At 41.1% G+C, this 24,036-nt stretch overlaps 1 protein-coding gene across 2 annotated transcripts in view; it reads left to right on the top strand.

The window, feature by feature from the left end:
• Positions 1–24,036, top strand: part of DSCAM (DS cell adhesion molecule) — a 367,344-nt gene that overhangs the window by 178,446 nt on the left and 164,862 nt on the right. For both annotated transcript variants that reach the window (XM_041487754.1, XM_041487755.1), the window contains exons 2-5: positions 9,659–9,805; positions 15,526–15,804; positions 20,473–20,748; positions 23,601–23,897. In XM_041487754.1, coding sequence (XP_041343688.1) covers positions 9,659–9,805; positions 15,526–15,804; positions 20,473–20,748; positions 23,601–23,897 — 999 coding nt within the window. The remainder of the gene's footprint in view (positions 1–9,658; positions 9,806–15,525; positions 15,805–20,472; positions 20,749–23,600; positions 23,898–24,036) is intronic.

Below are 24,036 nucleotides of genomic sequence, written 5' to 3'. Positions count from 1 at the left end.
TTCAGGTTGAGATGCTCCATTACCTTCACAGTTACCTGCAGAATAAATGTGGTTAAACATGTGGGGCCAGAGATTTGCAGCTGCTGTAATTACTGTGGGACAATATTGGCGTGTTTGCAATCAGTAAAAACAATCCTGCTGCTGTTGGAATTCTGTGGCTGCAGGGCTGGGCCTTATTCTGATCATATTGTCCATAACAATTTATATTCTGGAAATACAATCACTTCAAAGCTCCAAAACTATTAAGGTGCACGTTTGATGGTGGTGACATAAAGCAGCTGCTGTTCAGGCCAGAGGAGATGGAGGTTTTCTCTTTAATTAATGAGCTTGTGTTTAAATTTACATGCTGATAGGAGGGGAGATGGGTTATGGTCCTTGATGATATAAAGAGCAGAGAAAAAGTTTATTTGTGCTAAGCCACTGGTCAGCTCCAGGCTCTTTATTTATGTGGGATGCACCAGTAAAAGCCTGAGGAAAAAAATTTTAATCCTCCAGACAGCTCCATATATCATGGGCAAAGTTGAATCCTCTTTAATCAGAGCCCCTAAAAACTAGCTGGTGATTTAAAATTATCTGCTTGCTTGCCAGCTGAAATGAGGAAAGCAGCTTCTATGGCAATGTATGCAAGCACTCAAATAATCTAAAAATGAGGCATTAAAGATTTTGGCAGTTTTATTCAGTATCCTGGAGGATGGCAGTTAACAACAGCAGGTAGAGAACTGTAGCTGCTCATGCCTAATAAATTCATCAAAGATTAACAGGGGGAAAAATTAAATAAAAACATTGTGTGATCAGTCAGGTCTATACTATTAAATCATAAAAGAATAGCCATTTACAAAACTCAGTCTGTGTACACAAGAGCAGAGCTCCTGCATCTAGTTATGCCTTATTTGAAAAAAAAGCCCACAAAACAAAACAAAACAAAAATCAAAACAAACAAACCTGTTTATTCCTCCTTTATAAAACTTGAAGATTGCTTATGTAACATAAGTAGAATTGGTGTGGACAGTTGGCATGAAATACATTTTTGCAGTCTCAGAAACAGAGACAGAGCAACAAAATATGTTTTGATTTGGGTAATTTACAGTCTCTTTTTCAAAAGGGCCAAACCCATTCAGAAAATTATAGCACTGCACATGTAAGAGAATAATGTCTTTCCGTGTACTGAGATTACAGAAGCACAAAAGAACTCATGGCACTGTTGGATTTAGAGCAGCTAAAACCAGGAATGCAGCTGCCTCCAGAATTCAGAACCTGCCTGATTTTGGAACACTGGGCTCAGACCTCATCCTGTCTCAATGAGAAACCAACAGGGAACCACAACCCTTGCTCCTATTAAAAGCTGCAATTGACTCAGCAGATAATCTCTCTCAGCTCAATTTACAAATCCAAAACTCCAGCTTTATTTTATTCAGTCCCCTCTTTCCTTTTCCTTTCCTTTCCTTTCCTTTCCTTTCCTTTCCTTTCCTTTCCTTTCCTTTCCTTTCCTTTCCTTTCCTTTCCTTTCCTTTCCTTTCCTTTCCCCTCTGCTTTTTCTCTTTCCTCTGCAGTTGTATTCACCCTGTGGTTCTATAGGCAAGAAACAGGCAGGTTTGTTGTCTCAGGTAGTAATAATTCATGCAAAACATCAAGGGAAATCTGGAGAACTGCAGCTGTGGCAATATCCCCATTTATGAAACAGGGACATTTTGGAATGGAGCAAACACCACAGTAACTAAATTTGTCTTGATCCATTTTGTTTGAAAATATGAAGGACATTGCTGGTCCGTGATATTCCTTAGAGAAAGAGATGCCAAAATAAAAATACTTTTTTTTTTTTTTCCCAGTCTTTTCCTCTTTAATCTTTGAAGAATCAAGTGGAAAATATTCCATGGCTGTGGTGGCATTTTAGAGCCACAGAGATGGTGGCTGTGCTGGGCCTCCCACACTTTGAGCAGCTCTGAATTCCACTGACTGAGAGGCAGAGTGACTGCTAAGGAACAGATTTATTTATAATAAATCCTGATTCACACTGAGCTGCCACCAAAGCAGGTACTTCTATCCCTAACTAAGGTAGAGGAGGTGAGGGAGGATAAAGAATGGTGATCTTAGAAATAATGTCTTCATTTTGAGCTGTCAGTTCTGCACAAATATTGCCAAGCTGTGAATCCATCTCTTTTAGAGCTGGAACCACACCAGGTCATAGGACTGGAAATATTTATGAATGTCCTTAGCTCCGTGCAGAGAGCTTTGCACAGAGATAATCTCAGTTATTCTTTATTGAAGTCTAAACAGATTATGTGTCTAAATAAAACAGAAAGTATCGCATGTAAGGCTGCTGGCTTGTTTCATAAATTCTCAAATTTAATTCTGGGGGACAGAAAAAGCCCATAACAAATGACAAAACAGAAGGGAAAGGGAAAACTAACTGCTTTGGAACTGAAGAAAACTTCAGACCTGCAAGCTTGGCTTTATGATAAGACACATCTCTGTGAGCTTTGAGGAGCCCGGAATTATAGACTAAATATCACAGCAGCCTCCCTCACCTTGGACAACACTTCCTATGGATTTTATGGCTTTTCTTTCTTTTTGTCAGGAAAAAAAACGGGAATATCAAACACCTTAATTCCTCACGAGCAGCATTGTTCTGTGGTGGCATTTCAGAAGCTTTGCCACTGATTTTTTCTGCCAGGAAATGAGTCAGGATGGACTCCCAAGGTATCCCATGAAGGCTGAGTACATTGAGTGGGTGAAACTTGGAGAAGTGAAATCCTGACCTTTCCCTTCACATCTCCTTTCCTCATCTAATCTTTGGGCTGGGTATCAAAATCCTTCCCAGGACTGTGACTGCAGGGCAGAGTGTAAGCAGGTTCTAGCACACTTCCCATGCCCTGAGCAGCAGCCTGGTGTGTTTGAGGATGTTGTAGCAGTGCCATAAAACTGAGTTATAGGTTTCTGTCCCCTTTGGCTCTGTGGGGAGCTCTCTCCCCTTCCATGCACAGGTCACACTGGAAACTTGCTTAGCAGAAGCAATTCTATCCAGTGGAGGTGACAAGTACCACTGGCAAGAGTTGATTTGTTCTGTATTACCATTTGGCACAGGATTAGAACAGCCATCTGTTCTCTTAATTTCGATCAACCCAATTTAGGCTGCAATAACACAACGCCGTTAGATGTGTTTCCAACAAAGGAAAAATCAAATATGGTTTTTTAAATCATCTTGGGGGTAACGTTGCCCCTGTTTAAAGACTACCAGCATGCTGGGGGGAAAGGGCATGATAAAAGAATAATTAACATTGTGATTTTAAAATATTCTCATTTTCATAAAAGAATATGATGCGCTAATTCGACAGGAAAGTGTTCACATTTTCTTATGAATTATACATGAGAACAATCTCACATAGGAAACCTAAACAGAATTTTATTTTAATCTCTAATATTATGCAGTCTAATGGAAAACATTAAAACCTTACATAAGAGCAATTTCATAATTGTTAATGTGACCTCTTCTCACTTAGAGAAACTAACACATGATTTGCTAACACTGCTCAACTTTAAGGAAGTCAGTAGATTATTTAGGTCAGCAGAGAGTAAAATCAGAGGTGTGTTTCAAACATGGTGTGGGTTTTGGGGCCCTTAGTCAAGCCTAGGTATGACCAGTTTCCTCCACTTCTTCCTTGTTTGTGTTCTTTAGGACAATGAGCTCCATCTCTTTGGGGTCCCTCTCTCTATCTTCAAACCAAGTGGTTTGTTAATTTCTCAGATGAAGACATGGATTTAGAGTTTCTATCAGGGAATGAAATTTTGTTAAGAAAAGCTGATGGCAAAATATGCCAGCTGTTATAATATTGGTGTAATGGCAAAAGATAGCACAGCTTGGTTGTGTTAAAGAGGTTTGATTTGAACACTGAGGTTTTCATACCAATCATTCCAGTTTTAGGACAGTCAGGTGAGAGGTCACATCTACAGAAGGAGGGAAATCCCTAAATCCATGACTCTGAAAAGGAGATCACAGTTTTCCATAATGGGTTCAATCACTGGATGGGTACGTGGAAAAAAAAAAAAATTACAGAGGAAAATGGTGACATTTTGCATTCACTATGACCAGAACCAGACAGGAGATCACAGTTTTCCATAATGAGTTAAATTACTGGATGGGTATGTGGAAAAAAAAAATTACAGAGGAAAATGGTGACATTTTGCATTCACTATGACCAGAACCAGAAATTTCAGAACTGAATTTATGTGCATGATCCAAGCTTGAAAAGGAGCTTCAAAAAGTTGTTAAGGTGTTGAGTGGAAAAAACTACAGGAATATTTCAAGAGATGAATAATTCACAGTAAATGATTTAGGAAGTTCAATCTGTATAACTAATTAAGGAGAAAGATGGTATAAGAGGTAATTTCCTCATGTTCTGTAAGGACTTAAATGGGCAGAAAATTTCTGACTGTGGAGGAAATCTTTAATGAAGGCACAGTAAGATCCAATAACAGGGGCAAAGGCAGGTGGACCCAAACAATACACTGATTTTCAAAAGTAAGAATAATTGGAAGAATTTACCCAAGGCTATCACATGCTCTCCACTTACAAGAAATCTTTAATCATGACTGATGTCTTTTTAAAAAAGCTGTAGTGTAACTTCCAGATATGAACTTGGGCAGGGGTTAATGGCAAAAGGATGGAAGTTGAAAATAAATTACTCTAATGGTCTTTGTAGTCCTTGGAGCTGTATATTTTCAGTCTCATCATGAGGCAAAGTTATGTATTGTGTTGTATGCTGGAGAAAGAGTTATGGGTTCCATTCCCTGGTTTTCCACTGGCTTGTATAAATCCATGTATCTCAGAGAGCTCCTCTGTACAGAATTTAAATTTTCATTTAATCATAGAATGCTTTGCCTTGGAAGGGACCTTAAAGGACATCTAATTCAAACCCCCTGCCATAGGCAGAGACACTTTCCACTAGGCCAGGTTGCCAGAGCCCCATCCATCCTGGCCTTGGGTTTAAATGCTATTTTTAAACAAGTTTAAATACTATTTTAAATGGTAATATATTACTATGATTGCCCACACTACCAAGGCAAGAGATAGTGAGGGTTTCTGGAAGCCTTTGAAGTCTTTGAATGAGACACATATGAGATATTGAACTAGGTTTTCAAAGGCATCAAGCATTGAAAGCCAAAAGAGATTTCAACATCTCTGTAAATCAAATGCTGAAATTATTACAATCAAATATTCAAGGAATTAATACAAACACTGCTGAGGAGGAATAATAAATGGGAATTATGAGCTATATTTTGACAGTGGGTTTTTTTAAATTGTTGTGAAGGAGGCTTCTCTGTCTTCCTCTCTTGAAGCCTCCTAGCAGCCAAACAAACAAAAAGCTTCAGTTGATCTGAAAGGATTTTTCACTTTAGAAAAATCTTTATTTGGCATATTAAGCAGGTGAGTCAAAAAAATTAGACTTCATTAGAGCAAAGCAGGGGTGATTAAATTAAACATGCCTAAAGAAGAAAGCCCTGCCCTGGATCAACAGGGCAGTGCGAGCTCGTCTGTCCCATCCTGGTGCTTTTCTAAACACTTTTTGAAGTACAGAAGGCAGAGCACTCAACACTTCAGCTTTGTCACAGCTGACAGCCTGTCGGGTTTAATGAAAATGCTCTCAGTTTAGAAGATGACAGAAATTACATGCATTTCCCCTTTTATTTCTCTGTCATCTTTTTCTGTCTCGCGTTTCTACGGGAGAAGGAGGGGTTGGTTATTAAAAGCATTACATAAGTATGCAAAATATGTTAAGAAGAAAAGAGGAAAAGGAAAATCTTTAGCCCTGCAATTATACACAATGTCTGTTGGTGGGAAATGTGGGATAACATCTGATGTGTGGCAATAACTATTTACTTTTAGCTATCTTTGAAGAGGGTGAGGGAAAAATCTCTAGATAATGCTTTAAGTGAAGGTTTTATTGTACAATTGCCTGAGTAATTTCCAACAGGAAGATGATCTAAGCAGTGTTAGATAGCTTGAGTGTGTTCATAACTTCTCCAGAAAATACAGCAAGATAACACTGAGCAATTTCTTGGCTCTGCAAAGCTTTTACATTCCTCTTTTATTAAGTGGCGGGCTTTTAATAAGTGTGTCTGCTCTCACAGAGCCAAAAGTGTAACAGCATCTGAGGAAACTCACTGCCAGGGCTGAGCAGGGAGGGCTTCACCTACAAGTATCAGTCAGTGCTACAAGATCTGGAAATAGCCCAGAAATCCTTTAAATTCATCACCCAGCCACTCCATATCCACATCCACAATCCACACCCCAGCTGTGATTCCAGAACTGCTCTCTAGCGTTTAAAGGGAAGCTCTGAACTTGATCTTCTCACTTAACTTATGTGGCAGCTTTTTTCATGCTTATCCTGAGAAGAGAGACAAATCTGATTACTAACAATGCCCTGTGTAGGCCATCTCTCAAAACTGTGCAGAGCACCTGAAAGTAGTGACAGCTGTGGAAGAGCACAGAGGAAGGAATTTTTTTTTTTTAAACTTTGGCCGCGTTTGTGTGATCTTAAACTCGTGCATACTAGCAGCTTCCAAAGGTGTGAAATGGGATAATGGAGAAATGGAATTATGAAGGGAGAAGGAATTATATGTATTTAGCAGTAAAAAAAAAAAAAAAAAAAAAAGAGCCTTCACATGCGTGAGGGGCTCATTTCAGCTGTTTAGGCATCACTCACTTGACACAAATGCACAGCAGGAGCAGATTTACTGGAGGGACCAAAACAATCCCGACCACCCCATTAACACTTTTTTTATCTGTTCCTGAGCCTGTGGTGTGGTTGCAGCCTCTCCACTGCCATCCACCCTGGCACAGTTTGGTACCAGAGTCACATCCCAGCTGGAAAACCCTGATGTAAGCCTTGCCTGGGCTGCAGAGGATGTGTGTGCACGGAGCAGGCAGGGCTGGGGGCATTGCTGAGGGCACAGGGCTGGAGCCTTGTGCTGCCTGAGTGCAGAGCTGGTGGATGCTCACACAGCTGGAAACAAAAGCAAGGCAGGGCTGTCTTTGCTGCATCCCCCAAGCCAAGCCTTTCAATGAGATTCCCATCTCCTGAAGCTGTCATTTCGTGCTGCCCACGGAGCAGAAGGGAGACAACTGTGCCTCAATTACCTGTAGTTCTTATAACATATTCCCTGGAAAAGGTGGATTTGCTTTATGAATATTTCAGGAGTGCAGAAACTGCTCGTGAACCGCAGACTGACATCTCGTGGTTTTCAAATCAAAATTCTGAATATCCTTCTAACCTAAATTTAGGGGCAAAGGCAAACCTTGTTAAAGGGTACAGATGTTGAGTAGCACTATTTAATAAGAAGTTAGGGTGGCACAAATGGTTTTGAGTAATGTATACACTCAGATAGTTTTATGAGTAATTGGGAATGTGAAAGGAAAAGGAAGAAACCCTCAGCATAGGGCAGAACATTAGATCAAGTAGTTACAGCATATCTTATTGGTTTAATTTATTGCTACTATGTGTCTGAGTCATTTCATCCAAACTTTACAACTAAAATATTAAAATTTAAGATGTAAGATAGCTTTGCTTTTTTTTCATGTAAGCTTTTCGATGCCATGTTTCAGACATGTGGCTGTGAAACTGAAATATTACCCATTCAGGTGATTTTACTACTGCACTCCACAATATCTTTGTTCCTAAGTCTTCTCTATGCAAGCAATTTAAATTTTCAGAGGCATATGAAGTCAGTATGGCTCCTGTATAAGAAAGAACCTCCTTAGCCTGTAAATCTGCAAATCTACCTGGGCTGGAGTACCTTGTTCCTCATGGCTGAGGAGAGAACCCTTCCCATCCAGTTCTCCCTCCTCCTTTGCACTTTCCCTTGCTCAGCTCTTCTTCATCAGCAAAAGAGCTCAACACCTTTTATGCTTCAGTTATGGTTATTTATGTTATCCCAGAATCCCAGAATCCCTGAGGCTGGCAAATCCCTCCCAGCCCATGGAGTCCCAGCTGGTGCCTGATGCCCACCTTGTCCCCAGCCCAGAGCACTCAGTGCCACCTCCAGGGGACACCTGCAGGGATGGGCACTGCAAAGCTCCCTGGGCAGCCCCTGCCAAGGCCTGAGCACCCTTTCCATGGGCAAATTCCTGCTGCTGTCCCAGCTGAGCCTGCCCTGGCCCAGCCTGAGGCCGTTCCCTCTGCTCCTGTCCCTGTTCCCTGGAGCAGAGCCTGACTCCATCTGGCTTCCTTCTCCTGTCAGGGAGATTTAGAGAAAAATAACATCACCCCTCCTTTTCTCCACACTAAACAACTCCACAACTTATTTAACCCTGGTGTTGTTATTTAATAATTCTGGATACTTCCAAGGATGGGAGAGATGGGCTGGTGTTGTTTTATTCAATGTTCTCTGCTCTTAGAGTCAGACCAGTGACATTAAATGTTATTTTTTTCCCAATTTCTTTTATATTATGGTTTAAAGTATATCACCATCTGTAATGAAACCATTTCCTTGCTTTCTTCTCTCTGTTGGATTGCTTTCCTACTGAAGCATCTGTGAGCAAGCATCCTGACTACACTTAATTATTAAAAAGTCATTGTTCAAACAGAGCTCTGAAGAAAAGGAATTCTTTCTTAGTGCATATTACTGGATATTAGTTCATAATGGGTTTCAGCCTTGTGTATTTCTCCCCTAATTCTGGAGCTGATATATTTTATAATACCTAGGTACAGGTACATATATTGTGAGAGCTACCAGCTACAGAGAAATTTAGCGGACATGAAAAGGAAAAGATATTCACATTTACTTCAGTGTAAAAGTTTTGGAAAAGCACACACAGCTTAGACTACGGTATTTTTAAGTGGACATATTAACCAGGTGAGGCTTAAGTTTACAATGCATTCTAAACACATTATTTCAATTTATTGCACTATTGAAAGTGCATTAGAGCAAACATGTACCACATTGATTTTAGGGGGGTTTGTGTCCTTGCTTTTAAAGTGGGCATGAAACAGAACAGAGACAGTTCTGTGGGGGCCAAATGATCAAAACTGCTCATGTGACCATATAAACTGTGGTATTTTCCACATAGTCTAGAGCTAATAATAAAAAAAAAAAGTAATATTTGAAGAAAATGTAAGCTGTAATATTTTATTTTGAGAGAACGAATGGTAGAAACTCTGACCTTGAACATGTCAGACTTGTTTGGTTTTGGAGATTGTGGCTTTTGCTGGGAAGATGGGGTGGGACTGCCCCTCACACTGGAGCTGTTTAACTTGCAGGCATTGCAGGTGGGATCAGCTTCCCTGCCTCTCTAACCCCTACAGCTCTGCTGCTGGATTGCATCAGATCATCCTACAGCACTGAACTGAACGGGGTCAATGCATTGCTTCTTTACCCTTTATTTTACTTCAGATGCTCCTTGTGTGTTTGTTAATAGTCACATTTCTTTCCCTCATTCCTCACATTTTCCTTAAAGATCCCTCCATTTCTTCATATTAAGCACAAATAACATACACATTAATTCATTCCTTTTGTGCATTTACAGTGATCACTTGGTGAGCTTGGAATTGGCAGCTTCAAACCTGGCAACAAAAAAAAAAAATCTCCAGGCCCTGTGCCCTCCATCCTTCAGCGTGGATAACCTGCAGATACTTTAAACCCTGCAAATTCTTGTGTCTTTCAGGACCTAGATTTCTCATCACATCCACGGGAGCCTTGTATATTTTAGATGTACAAAACGAAGATGGACTGTACAACTACCGCTGCATCACAAGGCACAGATACACTGGAGAAACACGACAGAGCAACAGCGCAAGACTTTTTGTATCAGGTGCTCCTTTTCTGCATCTTGCTAAATGAAATGCTGCCTGTGTCTCTCTCTCAAGGCGCCTTCTTGGGTGGTTTCTGTCAAATGGCAGTGGGGAGCTGCTGTAAAATAAGATGGGCCATTTTAAAACTTTTAGTTTTTTTCAATATGTTTTTCACATCTTAGTTGCTGTTTCCTGGAGGTGCACCTGGATTCAGCATGGTGATTTTTAGCAGGTTTGGAGTACTTTATACAGGGACTGTGGATGGGATTCATCCCTCCAAAACTAGACTTGTGCAGGGGAACTTAATCACCTTAACCTCACTGTTTAGCTAAAGAAGAGGAACACTTTTAGGGGTAGTGCACCTGTCCTGCTTTGGGGTCATCTGAACTGCCCCAAGGAGCCTTTCCTCTCTGTTGACCTCAGCAGGAGTTCAGGACATTGCACTCAGCTGTAGATATTTCCACCTCAGGATTCTCAGGCTACCTGAGGTGCATTTCAGCCTTTCTTTTCATTCGTCCCACTCCTACCTATACTGAAGTAAGTAAATATTAAAGTAGCTCTGATCCTATAAGAAGTTTAAACAAAGAAAGAGAAAAAAGTAATGAAGATCTTATACCCCACCCCCCCCCAAAAAAAAGTTATTTCAGAGATAAATAATGAAAACATTTACCTTTAAACAACTCATCTTTAAAACAATACCCTATAAATTAACATAACCCATAAATACAACTATAAGAAAAGCTTATGAAAAGTGAGATTTCACAATTACAAATTTCCCCAGGTGACTGCTATTCGTAAAAATTAAAAACCACAAGAAACTATTTACTTATAAAAAAGTCTCTCTAACATTAATTAAAAAAACTTCTCTTCCTAAGTAAACTAAAAAAAGACTATTCTAAAGTAGTAAACTGACTAAAATCTTAAATTTAATTTCTTGACCTTATCATTAAGAAAGAAAATGTCAAAAGAAGTGTCCTAAAAGTTTTATTCTAATTCTTACTACTCTTCCTTTTAATTACTATTAATAAATTTTTCTTTATACCCTTTTAAAATTTTAAACCTGCTTCACCTTTCTCCTAATCCTACATCACAAAAAAAAAAAAAATAATAAATACATTCTAATAAATACACTAGCAATTAGCCAACACTAAACCCACCACACTCATTAATACATTAGCCAAAAAAAATCTTAAATTGACAAACCAAAACCACTACACCTGGGGAAAGCAGCAGGTTCCATTGCTTCCAGGAGGAATCTCCAGCCAGGAGGAGAAGGTGACCTGTGCCAGTGCACCCAGGGGTGCTGCAGGCAGACAGGAGGACTGGGAGGCAGCTCTGGGCTGAGTCCCAGGGCAATTTGTGCAACAGGTGGGAAAATAAAAAGGTGGAATGGGCTATTTTAACTTTTCCTTGTCGTTTTAAATGAACTCCTGCTTGCTGTGTGTGTGATGGGCAGTTGGGCTCCTCACAGTCACCACACTCTCAATACACTGCTGCTCCAACACAGATTTTTCCCCATTTTTTCCTCAGTGAGAGGCAGTGCCAGTTGTGGGTGAGGTGAAGGAGGAGCTGACCCCAAGCCTGGGTCTGGAACTTGCTCTCAAACATTTCTGTGCAGGATTAGCACTTCTCCACCTCCCCTTCCTGTCCCTCGTTTGCTGCTTGTCCATAGCTGCTCCCTTTGCTTGCAGGTGAGCAAATCCAGAGTGCTTTTCCTACATCTACAGAGCTCACTGAGGCTGTATCCCAGACTTTCTCCCCATATCCTTACCCTACATAAACCATCCCCACCATCCCACTGAAAGCCCCACACTGCTTTTTCTCCTTTTCCCTGTTGCTAAGTTTCCTTAAAGGTCAGGCAGGATCTGGTGACTTTCCCAATCTGACAGTCAGTGGGGTCATTCCCCTTTTGACCCTTTCCTCTCCTCTTCTGTCAGAATAAAACTCCAGGGTTCAGTTCTCAGCTCTCCACCCCTCTGTTTGAGAGCCCTAAGGGAGACAGAGGTGAGCACAAGGTTTCCCATTATTGACCTGACTCTTGCCCTCCTCCAAAATGGACATTGTTGAAGTATCTTGAAGCCCTCTGAACACACAGGCCAGTACTTAAATATAGTAATGATTTAAAAAAAAAATAAAAATAGTGGGATTGTTCAGGTTAGAATCACTTACCAGTCAGTTCCAGGAGTTTCTCCCTTTGATAGGTGTCCCCTGTGGGTAGAACACCTCTGCTTCCCCAACCAGATGAAGAAGTTCTCCTGCACAATAATCTGCCTGCTGTGGTCTTTTGAGAACAGGCAGGATTCCACCCTTCCAGCTGGCTCCATAATATGGTCTGCTTCCGTGTGAAATCATGTTAAGGCTGAGCCAGTGGGAGCACAAATAAAATCAGGCTTGTATCTTGGTTACCACAGGAAAAATTCTGGTTATCTCACTGAACAAAAGGGGGAAATGAAAGCTCTGTCTGGTTTGAAATTTAGGACAAATGAACACCTTAAAGGATGTTCTCTGTCTAGAGTTGCCTTTTCTATTCTCTTCTGCAGACCAAATTGAAATAGCAAATTGTACCTGTGTGCAATAACTGGCTTTTTTAATTCAACAGGGTTAATTATCTTGATCAGGACTAGAGTGGGCTCTGGTTTCCAGTCCTGTTAATCTACTGAGCAGGTGCAGCAATCAGGGGCAGAGTTTGCATCTTAATATTTCTCTAACAGGTTTTCCTTTTTCTTTACTGGAATTTGTATTTCTAAAGAGTGATTCCTTTAAGAACTGGGATCAGAGAATCCATGAACATAGTTCTGAAAACTCTCCTTGCATGAGACCTACATTTTTGCTTGCCTTTTCCATCCATATTTGTTCTTCACTTGTTTAGGGTTGAAATAGTTTGTGGTGGATATTTCTCATGTTTCCTGGCCACATTTAACACAAGTTAAGCTTCATTATTGTTTTGAAACAGTGAGAATGGTAATGTGCAGATAATAGCAAGTAAAATTTAAAAATAGCAAAAATAGTGAATAATTAATATGTCCATATTAATGAACAAACTGAAGTTCCAATTTTCATTTGGAGTAAAAACATCTCCTTGAAATCACATGGCCTTTCTAAATAAAATTAAACCCAAAGCCATTAACATGCAACAGAATATACTTCTAAGACTCATTATAGTGTCCTTTTCTAACTAAAATTGTGTCCTGCCATGAATCCCATCTCCCAAAATCATTACTGCTTTTTAACCTCTACACTCTGAAAAATCCTTATGATTTTTAAAACACAAGAATTTTCCTCTTCTGTCCTTCAAAGAAGGTCCAAAGTAGAATATTTCAAAACAGTATTTTTGCCTCAGTTTTCAGTTTTTCACCATTGTCCTTGCTGGAAGTCATTTGCAGCAGACTGTCAGAGCATAGTAAAATAATAATTCAAAAGAGGCTAAACACATATTGGAACTGGTTTATGTTACTTTGGTATTTTTTACCTCATTGCAGCTGATTGCAAATGAACCCTTGGATTTCTTTTGTGCTTTGTTTGGTTTTTGTTTTTTTGGGATTTTCCCCCTTTACTGGAATATATGAACTGTAGGAGTTTTAAATAGGAGTCTGTTCCAGGGACAACCCAAAGCAATGTTTTTACTGTCCATTTAAATGTATAATATGTATAATATATTTTCTTCCACAAAGTGGAAGAAAACAGGTCACTGGAATCATATCTTGTGTATCCCTGAATATATTTGTAAAACCTCCTCTATAACAGCATGGAGAAATTTTCTTCATTATGTAGGCAAATCTCACTTTAGCTGTCCTGCAACTGGGACTCCAGGCTGTGCTGCAGCTGACAAGGCTCAAGTTGAGAAGGAACAAAGGAAAATGACCCTGGGATAGAGAACCCAGGATCTGCTGTGCTGCTTGAGCAGGAATGCACAGACAATGCCTCTAAAAAACAGTTATGCTTTTAAATTATTTAAATATTTAATTACTACTTCCAACTGAAGTAGTAATTTATTTCCTGTAGATGTAACCTTCCTGAGAGCCAGAAGCTATAATTCCGTGCCTGCTTGTGGTTTTGCTCTCAGTTAATTCCCCACAAAAGAATCTGTGCCTGGTAACAGGGAAGCCTGATGACCCAAAGGGTGAGAGAGGAGCTGGCTGATCAATTAGTCAAATTGGCCTTCCCAACAGCATCCTGGCAGATTGTGCTTTCACTGAGCCAGACATAAACAGCATGGCAAGCTCAAAAATTTCTCCCATCTTGGTGCCAAATGTGGACCTCGAGGCCACTGATTCATCCAAAACCACTCATTTAACCACGGCCGACACCTTCCTAATGAGACACTCAGCAAGCTGAATGTGGCTTTGCCCTCAGTGGCTCAGTGTTTTCCTGGCACCTAGAAAGCAGAAAAACCTCTGCTGTCGCCTTTCACTGGACTTGGCATTTGGGGGTTTTACTGAGCTACAGTCACACACACACCAAAAAAAAAAAAAAAAATTAAAAAATTAGTCCATTTTTTAATGTCATGGTTTTGGTTTCTGGATTGATAGTTTAAGTTGAATAGCCTTGGGATGTTTGCTCTCCTGGGTGCCCTCCCAGTTGTGGCTGCAATTCATAAAGATATATTTAAGCTCATTTTAAACCAGCTAGCTCAGGTACTGATTACTTTTGGAATAGCTTGAATTCAGCATGAACTGCTCCTTTAATCTCTCCAGCTCCATACAGGAACCTGCTGCAGCTGCCCTGTGAGCAGCACCTGAGTTTGCTAAGTTAAAATGACTCTTGGAAATGCCAGAATTGTGGCAATCACACCTACATCCAGTCAGCTGTGATTAGATATACCCAAAAATTAGATATATCCAAAAAAGATTAGATATACCCAAAAAGAGGTCAGTGTGTCAGGTAGGAGGTACTCAGCATATGGAATTTCTTTATGAGACAGAAATCTTAGCAAAGCATGTGTGTGTGATGAGAAAATACTTTGATGAATATTTGTTCAGTATTTTTGTTGCAATAGCTCCAGGATGGGCTGCACAAAAATTTAAAATAGTGTCAACCTCTGTTTGCAAAATTTTCAAACTGGAAATTACAAACCAAGCACTATTTCTGATGGGCACATGCACCTCTGGTGAAGGCAATCCTGCCAGACATCTGTGAGATACATAAATCTGTGCCAGGTGCTGCACAAGTGAGGGCTGCAATTGTCAGCAAATTGAGCACAGAAAGATGCACTATTAAGCTGTAAGTTGGTCTTGTCACGTTAAGTTCTTTTCCCACAGAAGAAAAAAAGGCTTGTCTGTCATTTTGACTGCAGATAGAAATCCCTGTGCCTTTGCCCATTTGTCTCCTGACAAGGGAATAAATTGCTCCTTTAATTCAAAGCCTTCAGACCACCGAGAGAAGGGACAATGTGTTGGCTCCAATCTAGTCGAGAAGTGGCAATAATTGCTAAGGCAACACATTTCTGGCTCCCTGTGCCTCTCACAGGGAACATGAAGGATGACCAGCAAAATGTTTGCCACCTGGAAAAAATCCAGTGAGAGGATTTCCAAGCAGTGATGAGTTGCTTCAGCAGCATGTGCTGCTGGATCCCAGCCACCACAACTCAAACTGGTGGCTGGGTCAGAGAAGCAAACTGTAGTGCCCAAAACACTGGGCAGGCGAGTCAGAAAATGCAGGAGAAAAAAATATTGACACATTGCTTAGCGAGTTAATTTTAAGCCTCTGGCTGAAAGGAGTTTCTCTGTGTTTCCTGCTTCAGACCCAGCGAATTCAGCTCCATCTATCCTAGATGGGTTTGACCACCGCAAAGCCATGGCAGGACAGCGAGTGGAGCTGCCTTGCAAAGCATCAGGGCACCCGGCACCAAAGTACCGCTGGCTGAAGGACAACGTGCCCTGGGAGCCCGACAGCCGCTTCAGGCAGACGGTGACGGGGCTGCTCATCGAGAACACGCGGCCCTCGGACTCGGGCAGCTACGTCTGCGAGGTGTGGAACAACTACGGCACCGCCGAGGTGATCGGCCGCCTGCACGTCAAACGTAGGTCGCGGGGTTGGTGCTACCAGTGAGAGGGAGAGCGTGGAGCAGTCCCTGCCCGGGACAGGGCTCTGGAGCAGTCCCTGCCTGGGACAGGGCTCTGGAGCAGTCCCTCCCTGGGACAAGGTTCTGGCAGTGGACAGCTGTTGGAATGCTAGATGTTGAGAATGTTAAACTTTGTGTGCTGAAAGGCGCAGACTGGCAAGAGAGCGCTACGTCTGAGGCTGTGGTGGGGACTTCCGAAATTGATGGATAACACTAGGATTGTGGGTGTGTTAATTAATTAGAAGTGTGTAATTTCACAGGGTAGAAAACTTAGAGTTTGAGGTTTTAGAATACAAGAATAAATACAAAGCAAGATGGAGGTTTTAGGGCGGAGGCAGGTTGTTCTTCTTTACCTTCTTCTTCCTTCTTCACCTTCTTCACCTTCTTCTTATAATCTAAGTGTCATTGGACAGATAAGTCTGCATTGCAGGCTTTGAAGGATCAGTTATTGGGTTAAAAGGAAAAATAATCTAAGTGTCATTTCTTAATTATATAGTTTAGTGTTAAAAGGCCTTGTAACAAGAGGTGGTTAACCATTTTATGCCTTGCTAATAAAAGGCTGCAGAACTCATGCTTGTGAGACTCTTTCACTGATAAGAAATAATAACCTGAGTCCAAACATGAAATACTGTCTCAAGTGCCTTCAATCCCAACCTCAACAGAGGCAGAAAATAAATACAAAAAACCCCACAGACAGCAGCTTTTATTGAGGTGGCCAGTGTTATGAGTAGATGTGGGGGTTTAGGTAAGTCCCTGCCTTTTGCCCAGGCCTCTGGCAGCAGGCAGGAGCTTTATTGAGGTGGCCAGCACCACAAAATCCACTCTCATTCACAAGTTCTTTATTAATGGCTGATGTGGTCTATTATAGAATTAATTGTTTATTTAATGGACACAAAACTAACAGACACAGGACTTAAAACAGATTATATACTCCACAGGAATAAGGACAAAAGAGGCTACTAGTAAATAAATACAGCATGAGGGTAAAGGTACCATTAATTTTACAGCTAGCAAAGAAATAATTTAACTTAGGAACCAATGTTTCTTACCAACCAATTTGTGATGGAGCACACATCAAAATCCTTTCCCTCAATTCCCAGGAAAGTAACCATGGAATCTGCGTCCAGACTCCAGGGAAGTCCCGTATTTTTGTCAGGGGATGTGTGTGTAGGAGGCTTCTACCTCCGTGATAATTCATGTGTCTTTCATAGTCTTTGTAAAACAGTGTCTCTCACTTGAGAATATTTATTTTGCTTTTATCCCTTCCCACATCTTCTCTCCAGACTGAGATGTTGATTTCTAGCTGGCACCTGAACCCTTTTGGTGCCAGAGATGACCCCTTTGGGCCTTTCACCTGCCTGGGTTATCTCTTCCATGTGCATCAATCATCTGTGATGGAGAGGGGGAGGACACATCCTGCCACAGCCAGCACCCCAAAACCCATTCTCACTCACAAGTCCTTCGTAATGACCACTCAGGTCTACTACAACATGAATTATTTAGAATAAGTACGAGGAAAATAGACACAAGACTTTAAATAGACTTACTTACCACACAGGATAACACAAAAAGATCTACTAGTAGATAAAAACACAGTGTACTATAATAAATGTACCTGTGTTACAGTTAGCTGTAGCTAAACTAGCTGTAGCTAGTTTAGTTATCTAAACTATAAAGAAATAGTTTAGATTAGGAGCCAGAGTCACTTACCAGTGAATGATAGTGATGTGCAGAAGTCTCCTAATTTCTCTCAATCCCAGGGAAGTATCTCAATACCAACATCTCAGCATTGAGGAAAACTCTCCACACACTCAGAAAGAGATTTCTGATTTTATTAAAATTGTGGTGGTCTTTTAGAATGGCAAAAGTCGTTGTTTTTTGGTCACTTATTTCTGTTTATCCTTTCCCATGCATTCAGTATGTTTATTGCTGCCTAAAGGTGTTTTCAGCCGAGATATAATTCATCACAAGACAAACCACTCAGGCCTAGTTTAGACTTGGGGAAGTAGATAAGTCTTTTGCTGTGTCAGGGGGTGAAAGATCCCATCACAGTTGATTGTTGGTGCTGTTGCCTGATATCCAAAGAGAAAAACCCTTGCAACAGTGCTGAAATAGTAAAATAAAAAGCAGACTTTTGATTGGAAGCTTCCCGGTGTCCTAATGGTCATGGGCACACCCAGTACTGGATCTCCACAATTTTATAAGTTTAACAAATTAGTATTCTTAATGAATACTGTCCAATTAAAGAGCAGTTGGTTAGGTAATTTTTGAGTAGGTCCAGGACTTCTTTGCCTCGCTTCTTGTTATGTCTTCTCAGATTCTGGTTGTGAAACAAAATGTTCTTTGTATAGGTCCTCTACTTGAAAATAGGACTAAACAGCATTTCAGGAATGTGTTAGAATGTTAGCTTATTGTTCTAAAATTTGAGAGAGATGGTGGGAAAAATACTAGGAGCTACATAACTCCGTGATAATATTCTTCAGGGCTACAAATATGTGAAAAATTCATAAAAGCAAAACTGTTTAGGCATCAGTATCAAGTTGTTATCTTACCTAGCTGTACTTTCTGTTTCCTTAATTTGCCCTAGCAATGATTAAAGTCCTCAAAGTTGTGGAACGACACAAAGCAGGCTCTGTGGAGATGAGTTAGTTGGCCAATTGAGCGATCAGAAGTGCAAATGGATGCAATTTCCAGTGCAGCTCTATAATTTATCACATGGAGGATATGTAATTTAGAAGCATGAATTGGGTGCTGGAAAAGAAATTGCAAATGTTCTCATAAATAAAGCTGCCAAACTCTCATTGCCATGACTCATGGTGCTCAGTAATATTGAATACTCATACTTCCCCTCAGTTGAGTATTCATGTGTGAATATTCTGAATGTTTCACAAATTCTACAAAGATAATTATTACTTCAGGAGCACCACACTGGAAAAGTGTTATGCTACTACTGTTGAAAAAAACCACAAAATTACTTCCTGGAATAGAAATAATGCTCTGTGAACTAACATTTCCACCTAGACAGCATGACTAGCAAACTGAAAAGGGAGAAGTTTGTGAGCAGTTCAGAGCGTAAAAACATCCTCACAAATAATTGCACATAATGTTTTTGGGCAAAATAAAACCGAGGTGAAAAATCTGCCATTTTTGAGTTATAACTGAGGAGCTTTGTTTCTAAATGTATTCATCAAACTACTCATAAAAAAAGGAGTTGAATTCCATCTGTCTTGTATGATGCAAAGTCAAAACTTGCAGACACATGATGTAATTGTACTGCTGATGATACCCAAAGCATCCCCAGTTCCTGGTGATGAGTTTTTCCTAATTACTCTGCACTCAGACAGCCAGTGGAAATTCTCTGGATTAGTCTGGCAGGAAGTAAAAGCTGGGCAAAGAAATTTTACCCTCCTCTGCAATGGAGGATGTGGCTTGCTTGCATCATCATGGCTCGGGGATATTGGTGATACACTTGAGTGTGTCTACTTTGTTTAATGGATTGTTGCCAGTTTTTAGCTTTTGTATTGTTCTTATAGAAAACAGAGATAATCACTGACTTTTAACATGCATCTGAATGTCTGAGGCCACCGTGTGTTTTTTTCCAGGCCTCTGTTCCTGATTAACCAATATGGATTTATTCCAACTTTGATGTTATAAAATATTTGATAAAGTGAATAAGTTACTTTTCTTTTTTAAGTTTGTTTGTGCACGTGTGTGTATGCAAGCTGTTAGAAGAAAAAATAGGATAGCCTGTATTTTGTGCCAGAGATAGTATCAGTGGTGATAGCAATCCCTTATCATTGTAAGGAAGTCAAATGAATTTGTACAGGGCATGAGATGAAATCTGTGTTCTGCAGTGCTGATAAATCCTAGGTGGCAGGATAAAGACTGTTTTCCTTGCATTTACATTTATGACTTTTCTTCAGTGCTGTTCATCCTCTTTTTTGCCACGTAAATCTTGCATTTTCCTGTCCACTGTTTCTTTAGGCTGACTTGAAAATATTGTAATCCTCCCACATCAAAGCAGAAAATCTGGTGAGCCCACACACTGAAACACTTCCATGTGGACATTCAGATGGATATCCATGGGTGTACCTGCATTAACATCTTCCACTCTTGAAAGCTAATCTTGTAATTGACATTTATTGCACTTGTTCACATCAGGGAGTAGTTTGGGAAAGTGTAAGTTTGGTTCCATTTGCCAGAAATTAAACCAGAAAATGAGTTTCAGGAGTGTACTTAATGCACAAGACTCAAAGGTCCACACTGAACTAATGTGAAATAACCTCCCGCCCTCCCAAAACCTGTGCAGTGCCATGTTAAATCCTTCAGCACTAGTGGTGTTACTTGTAGGTCTAGTCCTACTGTTCACCTGGGCACGGGATTATGTGTTGAATTTGTTATCCCTGTAGATTTTTTTGTCATGGGCATTGGTGGAAATATGGTTACTTTAGAGCAATACAGTTATCTGTTATTTGTTTTGATGTTTTCTTTTAAGAAGGGTATGGCTGTGATTTTTAATGTTCTCCTTAACTGAGAGTTGATTTGTTACTCGCACACAAATGCACATTTATACTGAATATGCTCTATTTCCCTTTCTCTCTCCCTTGTTTCGACTCAAACCTCCAGAACCGCTAAAAGCCACCATCAGCCCGCGCAAAGTCAAAAGCAGCGTCGGTAGCCAAGTGTCCTTGTCCTGCAGCGTGACGGGGACCGAGGACCAGGAGCTGTCCTGGTACCGCAACGGGGAAATCATCAACCCTGGCAACAACGTGCGCATCACCGGGGTCAACCGCGAGAACCTGATCATGGACGGCATGGCCAAGAGCGACGGCGGCGCCTACCAGTGCTTTGTGCGCAAGGACAAGATGTCAGCTCAAGACTACGTCCAGGTGGTGCTGGAAGGTCAGTCTCCACCTGCCTGGCAGGTCTGGTTTTCAAAATTACGCACAAGTTGGCTTTGGTGATGTCGTTTTAGAGAGGTGGTGCCTTAAAGATCTAGAAATGAAGTGATGCGCTTTCGAGACAATATTCACAGAATTCCCAGAATCACTGGGTTGGAAAAGACCTGCAAGATCATCGAGTCCAGCCCCAAGAGCTCAACTAAACCCTGGCACCCAGTGCCACATCCAGGCTTTGTTAAACACACCCAGGGATGGTGACTGCACCACTTCCTCGGGCAGCCATTCCAGAAATTTATCACTCTTTCCATGAAAAACTTTTTCCAGATATCCAACCTGTATTTCCCTTGGCCAAGCTTGATACTGTGACCTCTGGTTCTGTCAAGGCTGCCTGGAGAAAGAACCCAGCCTCACCTGGGCACAGGCACCTTTCAGGGAGTTTTAGTGATAAGGTCACCCCTGAGTCTCCTTTTCTCCAGGCTGAGCACCCCCAGCTCCCTCAGTGGTTCCTCACAGGGTTTGTGTTCCCAGCCCCTCTCCAGCTTCGTTGCCTCCTCTGGATGTGCTCAAGCATCTCAACATCCTTCCTAAACCGAGGGGCCCAGAATTGGACACAGTATAGATATAGGAAGTAATCTGTAATAAAAATAAGAAGGTAATAGGACCTGGTCTTTAATTGGAGGTCTCCAGGGGCAGATATGGAAAAATAACCACCCCACATAGGGTGCATACAGTTTTATAAGTTTAGCAAATCAGCAAAATTGACAGGAATTCCCAGTTAGAACCTCATGTAAAGAGGTAATTCTCCCCCCTGGTTCCACCTCTTCTGGAGGCCCTTTTTCTTCAGCTACTAGCTGTACTTTTTTTATAAGAAAGTGTCTTGGGAGGATAGCTCATCCTTGGCTCCCAGGAAAAAGCAAGATGGGATTGAGACCTTTGGGAATGTGTTTTGTCTTTCTGTCTATCAGGGTAGGAAAAGTACTGGAGTTAGCTAGGAACAGTGTAACTATACAATAATGGTCTACAGAGTTACGAATATATATGAAGAATATATAAAAGCAAAAATCATTTTGGCACCAGTGGAGTTTACAAAAAAACAGGGTACTTATGAAATGTCCATAGGGTTTACCGTGCTCTACTCATAAGAGAATGGAAAAATCAATTTGGGGAAAAAAAAAAATCCTTCCCAAGCAGGTCTCTGTTAAAAATCCAAGCATTGCTTTTCTGGTTGGGAGTATTGGCTGACGGCTTGGAGATCGTCTTAAATAACTGATACAATGTTCTACATGATAATCTAGTGAGGAAAGTCATCAATTTGCACAGAGGCATCTCTCTAATGAGGCTGTGGTGCAGGCATGGCATGGACACTATTTTTACAGTCTCTGTAGAAGAAGAAGAGATTACCTGCCTGGACCGAGTTACCTCGGCAACCATCTCCCGTGACTAGGAAAGCCTAAAGAGCATATTGATAATCTATCATGGTGTCGGGAGAGTGCAGGTTATCAGAGAGCAACAGCAGGGAGGATTTCAAAGACACTCAGGTCTCACTGGGAAAATAATGTCTGCTTTCATCTCAAAAAAAAGCCTGTCACTTGAATTAAAAAAAGGGGGGGAAAAAGAGGAGGAGGGGTGGCAGAGGTACATAGTGTGCACGCTCACAGATTTATTGGTCCTGTGTCAGCTCCCTTTCAGGAGAAAAAGTGCCTTTTTTTTTCTTTTTTTTTTGTGTTGCTGCTATTCTGTTTTCTGAGGGGTGACAGTATCCAGTACACCACAAAGGAAAGGGAGAGAGTCAGGAATGAAAATAAATAAATAAATTAGAAACTCTGTCACATAACCAATGGGACAGAAATGAAAGAGAGAGGGGGCAGAGGTAAAAAAATTGAAATCAAATAAAATCAAATGCTCTTCCAGGGATGCTGAGACCTTTCAACATTCTGAATATGCCAGTGCTTATCTTTTTACCATGTGACAAGCAAGGTATTTTTTATAAAAAAGCCCTGTTTTTAAAGGAAAACAAACACACTCTGCATGACCACAGAAAGGACTTCCTAACTAATACTAGGGTATCAGCACTCCTAAATGATACCCCACTGAACTCTCTGGAGAGGTGGGTATTTAATCCTGCTCCCTGCTTGCAAAGTTTTTGTGCCCACCCATTTTCTTGATTCATTTCCCTGGTATGGCTGAGTATTTTAAGAGACAGTTCACAAGATAAAGTGTTTGAATGCTCTCATTCAGAGAAATATTCATCTGTAGCACAAAATGACCGCTGAAAGAAATTGGCATCATTGCTGTTACTGGCAATCTGTATTCAGAAAAGCTTAATTTAATACTTTCCTAAATGGGGCATTGCATGTCAGGACTAAACTGCTGTGGGAAGTCAGCCTATGCAAGTTGTGACTGGCTTTTGGCAACAGGATGGATGCATCCTTAACTTCCCAAGGATCTAAAATCTACCAGGAGAAGAGACTCTCCAAATGTGCTGAGGTTTTGCTGTATGTCTTTTATAATGAACTCCATATGGTTTTAAAACACATATGGTTTTAAAACTTTTCTGCAGGAACACAGCAGTTCATAGACATGCCTGATCCTACTCAAGTGTTTTTCCTACAGCAGAGCCACTACCAGCTTTCTCAGAAGATGTAAAAGAAACTTGCCATAAGCAAAGGGTCATTTAAGTCCTCTACTGGCAGAATTTATTTCCCTCTCTCAATAATTAGGGTTACATCCTGGAAAACAATTGCTTGTGTTGCTTCTAAGAAAGATCTTGGCTTGTGGGATACGCTCCAGGATAGAGGGGACAGGCTTTACACCACGTCAGCACTGTTTTCCTGCTCTTCTCTCCCTCGGCAGATGGAACCCCCAAAATCATCTCTGCCTTCAGCGAGAAAGTGGTGAGCCCAGGAGAGCCAGTGTCCCTGATGTGCAACGTGAAGGGGACTCCCCTGCCCACCATCACCTGGACACTGGACGAGGATCCCATCGTGAAGGACGGCAGCCACCGGATCAGCCAGATCATCACCTCCGAGGGCAACGTGGTCAGTTACCTGAACATCTCCAACACCCAGGTCCGCGACGGGGGCGTTTATCGCTGCACTGCCAACAACTCTGCGGGAGTCGTCCTGTACCAGGCTCGAATAAACGTAAGAGGTGCTTGTCAAATCAGCTCCTCAAAAAAAAAAAAAAACACACATAGCTCATTGTAGTGGAGAAGAAGATTGTTGCATGCGATGAGACTTTGGAATGCCAAAAACCGGCTTTCTGGTTTTGTCCTCTTCTTTCCTCCCCC

This window comes from Pyrgilauda ruficollis, unplaced genomic scaffold (assembly GCF_017590135.1).
Source record: "Pyrgilauda ruficollis isolate IOZ18807 unplaced genomic scaffold, ASM1759013v1 scaffold84, whole genome shotgun sequence".
In the NCBI taxonomy this organism is placed as follows: Eukaryota; Metazoa; Chordata; class Aves; order Passeriformes; family Passeridae; genus Pyrgilauda; species Pyrgilauda ruficollis.
Note: the sequence above shows the minus strand (reverse complement) of the source record. Positions and strands in the feature narration are given on the sequence as shown.